The 10,924-nt window shown below is 36.0% G+C and overlaps 1 protein-coding gene across 1 annotated transcript in view; it reads left to right on the forward strand.

The window, feature by feature from the left end:
- Positions 1–929: 929 nt before the first annotated feature.
- LOC107096940 overlaps positions 930–10,924 on the forward strand; it is an 18,087-nt gene continuing 8,092 nt past the window's right edge. Inside the window, exons 1-8 of the mRNA XM_015393857.1 lie at positions 930–1,281; positions 1,707–1,839; positions 3,873–4,038; positions 5,173–5,282; positions 5,374–5,537; positions 8,190–8,209; positions 8,352–8,488; positions 8,578–8,750. Coding sequence (XP_015249343.1) covers positions 1,727–1,839; positions 3,873–4,038; positions 5,173–5,282; positions 5,374–5,537; positions 8,190–8,209; positions 8,352–8,488; positions 8,578–8,750 — 883 coding nt within the window. The 5' untranslated portion in view covers positions 930–1,281; positions 1,707–1,726. The remainder of the gene's footprint in view (positions 1,282–1,706; positions 1,840–3,872; positions 4,039–5,172; positions 5,283–5,373; positions 5,538–8,189; positions 8,210–8,351; positions 8,489–8,577; positions 8,751–10,924) is intronic.

The following is a 10,924-nucleotide window of genomic DNA, read 5'->3' on the forward strand; positions in this document are numbered from 1 at the left end:
GTGGATGATTTACAGGGAATTTTATGTTCATCAAATTCAAACAGCAAAGCGCATTTATGCTTTTATATTTAAAACGCCAATTACCAAATGTAAACTGATGGGTGGCTGAAAGCAGACAGATGCCAGAACCTCAGGGTCAATCTACACTGTTCCAAATGGAAAATGAACGAGCAAAAAACATCCATATTTTCTAAATAAAGACTAACTATACTTTCCTACAACCTTTTGCTAACAAATAGACACATATATTTAAACATCCATGCTGTCGAAATTAAAGGTGTAGAGGTGTAGATTAAATTAAAGGTGTAGATCTTATTTATTGTCATTAGTAACATACTTGTATCAATAATTGTTCTGCATAAAATTAACTTTTAGATGTACTAATATCTGTATTAAATTGATTATTATTAAATTATTTATATTTAACTGGAAACTAGAAGATGACTTGCAGAGAAATAATTTTCTCTTTACCTCATACAAGGCAAAATCTAGTTCTGAAAAGAGCATATTAATGAGCATAATTAACTATCAGGTTTTTGTTTTCAGGTAATTGTTAATATATGAAGAATTAAAATGTTAAATAAGTTACAACATTCCACCAGAGAATATTGTTTGCCACCATCTATATTACAGGGAAATAATGGTACGGGTATGATTGGCTAAGGATGGCCATGGCCACCCCTGGCCCTCCATCTAGCTCCGCCCCTGCACTCTACGCACTCGAATTCCTCAGCGGGAATGCGTAAATGAAGTATGCACAGCTTGTAGTGCGAGTATTGAGACTGGGCCTTGATTGTCAAGGGGTAGTGTTTAAGGGACGGTTTTGAGATTGGGAACTACACAGCTCGGATTGGTGGTGACGCCCACCTACAAACTGACCAATAGGAAAGCTGGAAACTCTTCCTCTGCGTAATTGAAGTTAGCTTTCCCAAATAGGAAAGTCGGTGGGCGTGGCCACTACTAGTTTGGTTGTGCTGGAGGTTTCTCATCAACTTTTTTTTTTTTTTCTACGAGATTTTTAAAAGCTAATTTGCAATACATTTTCAAAACAAATCTAGTTTTACTGGAATGTTGTGCACCTCTACTTTCTTGTGTTTTCATCGGGACATATTTTGCTAACGCTAGTCAACCAGCTAGCACTCGGAGTCTCGAGCAGACTCCATTTTCGTTTGCAGCTGATCGGCGGAAAGCTAGCTACTTTCGGTTGCTAGGCTAACTCTCGCTTCCAGGCGATAACTTGTCTACCTGGCGGTACTTTCGTCGACAACAAAAGGCTCCCAGGTGCGTATGTGATTTAGCAATATTAAATCAGCATGCTGCTTTAAATATCCAACCAGAATTTGTATAATTTATTAGCTATATGATGCAGTAACGTCCCGTTAGCTACAGGCCGCTAAATGCAAAGCCTCCTCCCTCCTCTTATCAGACCACAGCGAGTAAATAGCACACAGAAACTAACTGGACATTAATCACCCTGTTATTATGCCGCTATGCCAAGGCTGAAACACGCAAATGAAGGTAAACAACAGACCGCTTGTTGAGATTGTGTGCGACTGTCCTCAGCATATAAACCAGTATAACTGGCGCACTGGGAATATGATGTTCTCTGCAAGCTGGATGTGCAGAAATGAACCAGAAAACTAATCGCTTTTTTGTTTTTGTTTTGTTTTGTTGTTTCTTTTCCTTGACCTCTGCTATTTTTGCAGCATGCTGATGGTGGGAGGCAATGGACTGCTGCACTAGAATGAGTGTGAAGGAGTTGTGTGAGACCGATGACCTGGCCACCAGTTTGGTGCTGGACCCGCTTCTGGGCTTCAGCACCCATAAAATGAACATCAGGTAATCTAAAGCCGTAACAAACACTTTCGTTTTCGTGTGTTGGGAGCAGCTTTTAAAAGCAAGAGTGCAGGTTTACATAAAGATGTCAAATGATGCTAAATGAAGGAGTGCAGGTGCTGAAATTATGAAATCTGTGGGGAAATCTGATCTAAAAACCTCTAAATGTTATTGGCTTAACCCTTTATATGGCAAGTTAGCGTTTGTGATCACTTGCAGATCCCTTACAAATGGCGTTCCCCCTGTCCCTCAGTGAAATCTAGAAGCACAAGATCTATATCCAGCCTCTCAGCAAAGATTCTGCTACATGGCTGTACATCTTATTTTGGCATTTGACCAATTAGATGAGCCCTTGAATTATATATTACCTACTGTAAATTAAGTTTAAAAAAAGTTAAAAAGTCAAGAAAAAAAGGTAAAAAGCTAATAAGCCTATGTAACAATTATATCTAGGTTTGATGCCTCTAAGATTATGCTGTACCAAAAAAATGTGTTTCTTTCACTCTGAGTGTTTTTCATGAGTTTCTTATAGAAGCACTTTTGTTATTTCTCTTAATATATTCGGGCAAGTTGGCATTTCTTTTTTTTACATTGATATTAATTTCTGCCATCAAAATATCCAGATTTTTTTTGTGTTACAAATGTAATAACGTCTTGTCCTAGATTCCAATAACACTATTGGCTTGAACACTGGAAGAAATTGAAATGAGTCATTTTTTTTTTTTCTTAAAATAAGTGCATTTGTTCTTGGATTGAGGAGGCAAAAGAGAGACATCTTGCTATTGGAAGAAGACAATTTACATTTAAAATAAGAAAACACAACCTCAATAGTCTTATTTTAAGTGCATGTTATCCAATTATCCTATTTTAAGAGCAAAAATACTCACTCCATTGGTAAACTATCTAATTTACCAACTAAAAATAAGGGTAAATCCACTCAATTTAAGATTTTTTTTTACTTATTTCTAGACATTTTTTCAAGTGAAATTTTGATTCTTAAAGTATTTCACTGAGTGCCCAAATCTTTATTATACCAAAACTTACACTCATTACTAATAAAAATAGATTTGTGTTATTGTTTAACATCACCTCTGGAGAACAATATGAGTTGAAGGTGGTGGCAGCATTGTTTCCCGGTTTTGATGGATGTTTGGTTTTGCTCAGGTTAGGAAAACATTTGCTAACCTGTCAAATATATTGATTATTTGTCTGCACATTTATCATAGTTTTCAGTTTTGTCAGTTTGTTGTTAAAAATGCTATGAAGTGTAGGTGTTGCATGAGTCGAGTCTGCTCAATTATTCAGATTTCCTATACATAAATCCTACACATATTTTATTTTACGAACGTGAGAAAATTATTGGTTGTATTTGTAGTAGTGATAAATGTGATAATTTTCATGTAGTCAAACAGTGAACAAATAGGACCAGCTGGTACTGCAGACAAATCAGACCAGTCTGAGGCCCAGATCTATCAGATCGAGGTAGTTGCTGCTTATAGAAGCAAAAGACTTGTTGTGTGTTGCTGTTTTTTTGGATGACAAAATAAAAAAATAAACGTCTTAAAATGGTGTCCTTGATCGGGTAAAAGGTCCTGAGACTCGATGCTCTTTGGTAGCTGAAATAACACTGTTTCTTTACCACCTCATGCTTTTGGTCTGTGTGTGGAAAATAAATCACTTTAGCAGTTTTAATGTTGTTGTTGTAACCTTGTATGTTATCATTAAAAACATTAATAATTTTATCTCATTTGCTTCAGCCTAAAATCATCTTATTTCTGTAATACAGATAATTGAAAACGTCAGTTAACAGATTTTTTGGTTAATTTAAAAAAGAAATAAAAATCCTGTAATGTTGAACATTGTGTCTTTGTATGTTATGGCAGCTTTTCTTACTCTTGTTATCCTTCTTTTATCGTTTCAGCATCCATTTACAAACACTCCCCTAATGATTTATATCAGACTTGAGATCTAATTTGATTCCATCTCTTTATCGTCGCTCATGTATTGTTATTAAATACCCATGATTTCTGTTCTAGTCCGGCACCGGAGATCAGACGGTGGGGTATTCTCAAGGAGACCCTGTTGCGTTTTCAGAGAACGCACGACTTCAACGCCACATTCGAGGCGCTGACTGTCGGCGAGCTTGCAGGGGACTACTTCAACGCCCTGGGGAGCCACCGGCAGGAGCTGCTGAGACAACATGTAGGTTTCATGAAAAAAAACTTTGAAACCCTGTAAAAATTATTATTATTGTAAAAACCACAACAAAGAATCACTGTTGTGTTTATGTCAATTTAAATTAGATATTTCTATTTTTATGCCCCACCAATACACTTATTTTTTGGGGGGTTTTAGTCGGTAAAAAAAAAGAAAAAAGTTTAGAGATAATACAGTCTTTAAATACTGCACCGTTTCAGATCGTTCAAGGCGTTAAGCTAATAGTAGGGGTTGAAACTGGAGCCAATAAAGGGAAAAGAAGCTAAAACAATAACAAATCTGGCAGACAAATTAAAGGCATTAAAGAATAAGTATTTAGTTTGGTGTTGATTGCTCAGATATTACAGAGTTTTGCGACAACACATGTGTTAAAAGATGTTAAAAGGAATAAAAAAGTCGCTTATAACTTAAGAATCTGAAGACGTCTTTGTTGTTGTGCTTTTTTAGAACTAAAGTCACTTAAACTAATTGTAGGTAAATATTTTGAGTTAAAAACTGGAAAAGATGAAGGTAAATGTGTGCAACACTTAGTTCCAAGGTGTTAGGAGTTTTAAAAGCAACCATCAAATCATTTTCTAAACCGACACTGAAAGATTTACGTCTCGAGCCTCCCAGATATGAAAAGGTTTCATGTTTTCAAAGTATAAATTGGTGCACCTTCAGTTTATCTTGCTTGTGCCTGTTGGTCTTTTTTTCACTCCGTCAGCGCCAAAAACAGGTTTTTTTATTTCTAGGACTTTGAATCTTGGTTGTCACAGAATGCATCTGTATTTTCTAACCCTTCCAAATTTTAGATGTGCATCTTCCTCAAATACATCCAATTCAAATATTTAGGTTATCAGCAGAGTTTGGATAAAAGAATGAGAGGTAATTCATCTATTGAGAAGCTCTGGTTCAGGGATGCATATGTGCTATAAATCACAGGAAGACAGTCTGAATAACTGGAATTTATCGCTCCTGATTAAAGATGATAAACTGCCAGGCCCCGATGAACCGGCTTTGCACCAGTACTTAAACTCAGCACATGTGTGCAAGCCGATTGATGTATACCAAGTTACTCATGCTTGTTTACTAATGCTAGCATTAATTTGCCTCATCTGTGTCTACATGTGGCCTCAGGTCTATCGCTACCTCAGTGCCTTCCTGCTGGATAGTGGGATTAAGATAGAGCCATGTGACAGATACTCATCAGAGACCAACGGAGCAAAGATAACAGCCACCAGGCACTGGTAATTACCCCTCCTTCTAGCAGTCAGTGACAGCGCTATCTCCTGCCTGGAAATATTACACCACAGCTTTGAGCAACTGTTTGTGTTGCAGGTTTGTTGGAGAACGCGTGGAGGTCTTACTGGGCTGCATAGCGGAGCTGAGCCCCGCCGACAGCGCCGTGCTGCGGGCGGGGGTCAACGACTTTAGCGTGATGTACTCAACACGCAAGCGCTGTGCTCAGCTGTGGCTCGGGCCTGCGGCTTTCATCAACCACGGTGAGCTCAGCGTGTGTCTGATCCCGTGAGAGGATTGGGTTTCCTACGTCTGTTATTCTGGCTTTGATCACTGGAGAAACTTCAAATTTCATGTAGTGATATTTTTCTCAAGTTGGATTAGAAGAAAATGTCCTTCTCATGGTCAGTTAATCAACTCAAAGAAAACAATACCACTACTACTGCCAGATTAAATAGAAATCAATATTGCACCTATAAAGATGTTGCCTAAAGTGTTTATTTATTCCTATTTTATTAGAAGAAATACAGTAATGCTAAAGGACGCTGCCCTTATTGTTGTTGCATTTTAAAGAGCATCTTATATATAAGAAGCCGCTATCAGCAGGTTAATTAAGCAGGTTCTGTGCTGCAGCAGATCCTCACAGCTTTTAAATAAGACTGGTGGGGGTGCTTTAGTTTTCCAACAGTGAGGGGCGATAGACAGAAATTTGTTAGGATTCTTAGAGGTGATTATTGTGATGATAGTTGTTAATGATATAGTCAGGTATTAAAATAACAAATTGTTACACCACCAAGGTCTACGGGTTTTGGGGAGGTAACATAAAAATGTGTCCATAGAAAAAAAGTGGAATGTCAAATTATTTATTACAAAAGATGGTTTCACAGAACCAAAACACGATACAACTTAACCCAATTAAAACAAAAGAAAAGGGGGAACAAATTCAAGAATGTTTAAGTGCAAATGAAGTTACAGAATGTCCAAACAAGTCGGTTTAAGTTTAACTCAACCCAAAAGAAAAGACAAAGGGAGCACCAAACCTCCCAAACACAAGCGTACAAAGTCCACCTAAAGCAGATTAAAAAATATACTGAACAAGCGAGAGCAAAGAGTTCAAACTGCCCTAAGCAATTGGAAACACCAAAGGAACAGCTTAACAAAACCTCTTCCTACAAGCTGTCCCCAAAATTAAAGCTTTCAGGAGCCTTTTATATGATGCAGGTGGGCTTCATCAACATCTGATTAGCTTGACAATCCTCTACTGGTCCAATGATGTCACTGCTCCTCTGCAGCCTTCAGGTAGCCAACAAGGAAGATTTGTGTCACAGCTGAAGCAGCATAAGAAAACAAGCCTGCACAGTCTTAAAAGGCCAGTGGTTGAACACAAGTATTGCTCTAAAATATATCCCCTAAACCTCCCAACAGTTGGACTTTAGATCAGGGTGATTAATAAGTAGCTCACAATCTAAAAAAGATTATATACACACCCCTTTTCTCCTTCACAAGGAAAAAAGAAAAATCCAGATTACTGAAGCTAAAGGGAAATAATTCAGCCTCTGTCACATTTAAAGACTTAAAGAATTATCTGTTTACATATTTTTTTTGTTTCCAGGCCTATAGAAGGCATAGATGTCAGTCAAATTCACTGCTCCTTTACTAAATTAAAATTAGTTTTAAATTCTTTCTATATGTCTTCCTTTTGTTTAACATGTTTCTATGTTTTCCTATAACCATACCCTATACTTCAGTTTTACAGCAGGATTTAGAGATGGGGTGATAAAATTTCACCTGCATGTCTGTTCGTTTTTTATATTTATATAAAGTTAGGAACCAAGGTCTATCATCATGCATATAAACAAATCTATTTGTTGAATAAAGCCAATGAATCCTGTGTAAACCAGTTAGTAAAGTGAAAACAATAGCTGATAAGTGGACCTGACCGGATCTACCAGTATATTTACATTTTATCTTGCTTACTGCTCCTGTCACGCCTATATGCATTTTGCATGTGCCCATCCAGACACATTTAAAAAAATGTTTTAATTAGGTGTAACATTGAGGATACACCCTCAAGCTCAATTGATGCATAATTTGCAACAGGAAAAGCTTCACTTTGTGATAAATATAGGGTTGTCAAGACAACAAAATCTCAAACTGGATAAAATTTATGATACCATGGACAGAAAATGACATCTAAATAAAGACATAAAAATATTTAGATAAAAAAAAAATCCTTTTCCATTTTCAACATGGAACATGCTGTCTTGAAATATTCAAATATGTTTCAATATGTGTGCAAATGGATGCGAAATAAAAACAAAAAAGATGTAAGACAATTTGAGAGTATTTTAAGGTTTTTCTGATGTGATTCGTTTAAGGTACAAATATCCTGAAATCTAAAATTAACACTAGAAAAATTATGCAAACATCTTTTGTATAAATATCCTGCATCTTAGTATCTAATCTAGATACAGCTTTTGATTATAGATATAGATATTTTTTTTCAACCCTTGTTAAATACGATGATCATCCTGAAATCCTGAATATTACAGAGTCGAATAGTTTTACTCAGGATGTCTGCTTTCTAACCAAACTACCGTTCCTGAAATAGGGGAGGGTGGGCTATTGTGTCATATGCTTAAAGGTTTATCTGAATCTAAAACCTGATTAAAATTAGATTTCATCTGTCATCATTAGTCATTAAACCTGTTAAGAATGACTGTTCTTATTTATTTATTTATCTTGAAATTTATTTTTCAGTTTTTTGTTCTTTTTTTTATGTTTTCTTCCTCCTTGTTGCAGATATCTCTGAGTATTAACCTGCTAACCTTAACTACCATGTATGTTGTGTGCTAATTAACTGGAATTTGTTTAATTTTTCCCTCTTTTATTGTTTTTGCCCTGCTGGATTGAAGACTGCAAACCAAATTGCAAGGTAATAAATTGATAACCTGTCCTTTTACTTTGTTCATTTTCTTGTTTGTTTTTTTTGTTTGACACCTCAGTCGTTGTTGGGCCCTTTGGGGCCGACCAACCTTTGTCTAATCGGCTTTTCCCCCTCTTTTGCACCTGCCAAGTTTCTCCCCGGTGAGAAAAACATTGCCTGTGTGGAGGTGATCCGACCCATCTCGCCTGGGGAGGAGATCACGTGTTACTATGGCGCCAGCTTTTTTGGTGAAGGCAACGAAATGTGTGAATGCTGCACCTGTGAAAGGTGTGTCCGCTAATCCAGCAGTCATTGTCTTAAACGCAGCTCTGGTTTCGTTCATGAAAACCCGTGTTTGATCTGGACCTCTTGTTTAGGAATGGAGAGGGTCACTTCAAGCACAGAGGGAAACGGCCTGAGTCCGAGGAAACAAAGGAACCCGTGGGCCAAAAGTACCGCCTGAGAGAGCGATATCTTCGTCATCACAGAGATAAAGCCCACTTTGCTTCAAGACCAATAATACCAGGAATCCACTCTGGGATCTTTACAGGTACCCATATTAGAATAAAAAAATCATCATAAAAATGTTTTAAATGCTTTTTTAATTAACCAATTTTGTAAAACAAAATCAGCTTTTTGTGTTTAAGATCCGAAATTGCTGCTCTGATGAACCTGCAGTGCGCCTAACTTATCCATCAGGATCAGAAAAATTTCTTTTGGTCAATAATTTCTCATTCACCTCCTAAAACACCTTTATCACAAAACATCATTTACAGTAGGGTTGTCAAAAGTATCGAAACTCAAAAAAGTATCGATACTGAAACGTTGTATCCGGATACAATACTCGTTTTTAAAAGTATCGATACAGTGCCACCACCAGTGGCACCTAAGCAGTCATTCATCTAAAGTGCAGAATAGAGGACAATGCACTTTCTGAACACTGTGTGATTAAATAATTCTGTGCACTTTTCAGTTTCAGACTTTTTTTTTGTAAGAGGTGCAGCTGCTAAGACTTAGTTTTGTTTCTTAACTGGTTTGGCTAGTGTCATTGTTATGTGTGCAAAGCATAGCCAAGTAAGGAAAACTTAATTTGAATTTTATAAGTTTTTTATCAAGCTTGCATAATATTATGCACAGCATACAACCTTTATTGTGTTTATTTATTGTATTTTATTTATTAATGAAAATATTTCTGTTGAATTTTGGAGTCTTTGTTTTTATCCTTGTGGTATCGAAAATGGTATCGAGTATCGAATATTTTCCTTAGTATCGGTATCGAGTTAAAAAGTTTAGTATCGTGACAACCCTAATTTACAGTTAAGCTGTTTTGACCAGTTTAGGTTACTGATATATTTTTTAAGCTGTGAGGAGACCCAGTTAGATTCTGTACTGAAATTCACCCAAGTCTGAATTGGAGCTGGGTGAGATGCACTTAAAATGTTATATTTGGTTAGATGGCAATAAAATTCCAAATAACAAAAAAAAGAAAAAATTACTTCTTTATTCCTTCTCACCGTTTTATATGCCTGTGACTTCTTACCACAGCCATCATAGCCCCACAATCACAAATAAAAGCCGTGAATATTACACCATTTAGATTTGTCTTCTTCAGGACACCAGTTACAAATAAAGTATGATTTATATGACTAAACATCTAATAGTAAGAGCATCCGATCATATTCTCTAAAATTAATAATGCCTCAATAAAAAATAAAAAAAGAAGAAAAATAGTAAGAAAAAAATTCTGTCGATTCACCCCGTTTCTGGAATTTTTTACTTTTTATTCAAAATTCTACTTATGAGTAGCATTTTATCAATAAATGCCCAAAGCTAGTCTAAACTTTTAAATAGTAATCCTCTTTCTTTTCTTTAAAATCCCTCCCGTCATGGAGAAAGATCAGCAATTAGTTTGTTTTTAATAAAAGCTTAAAAGGTCTGATTTTCACTTCAGCTGCTAACTACTCCTTTCATGCCACAATCAAATGAAACCAGTTGTAAAAGAAAATATTTCTGCTCTGACCAAATATCTGTGGTAATATCCGATCTTTGTAGCTCAGCTACTAAAATTCATTCCCAGTAACATGAAACATTTTTGTGGTTCTTTGGTTTGATCGCTTTGCTTTCTTGTTCTCTACTAAAATAATTAGACTGCATCTGCTTTGCGTGTTCACACTGATCTTAATAAGCCCTCACAGAATAATTGACAACAAATGAAAACACTTATTAAGACCAGTTAGGTTTCCTGTAAGTGTCGCTGCATTGGAATAACTATTGTGAAAGCAATAATGGCAAAACAAAGGAAAATTGATAGAATTGTTTTAAGGGCAAAGGCTGCTTCAGCAAATTGCAAGAAAACATTTGTGATGTTTTGGGTTTTTTTTTTTCTTCTCTTTGTTTCTAGTAATCTTCTGTGTTTACAGCAAATGATTAGCAGACACCAGCAGATATGTTTTAGCGTCAGAAATGAAAAAAAAAAACGCATCAGAGGTTTAATCTTTGACTCATAGGATGTGTGGAACTCTTTATCCTAACATACAGTTGCAGTCAGAAGTTTTCATACATGTATCACAGGCTTGAATAATAATGTATCTGATGCTTAACTAAAAACAAACTTAAGTCATGTTTAGAAGCAGGAATTGCATAAAGAGGTTTCCTATGGGCTCATATATATATATATATATATATATATATATATATATATATATATATATATAAAATTCTATA

The sequence above is a fragment of the Cyprinodon variegatus genome, unplaced genomic scaffold, assembly GCF_000732505.1.
Source record: "Cyprinodon variegatus isolate N-32 unplaced genomic scaffold, C_variegatus-1.0 Scaffold24, whole genome shotgun sequence".
Classification (NCBI taxonomy): Eukaryota; Metazoa; Chordata; class Actinopteri; order Cyprinodontiformes; family Cyprinodontidae; genus Cyprinodon; species Cyprinodon variegatus.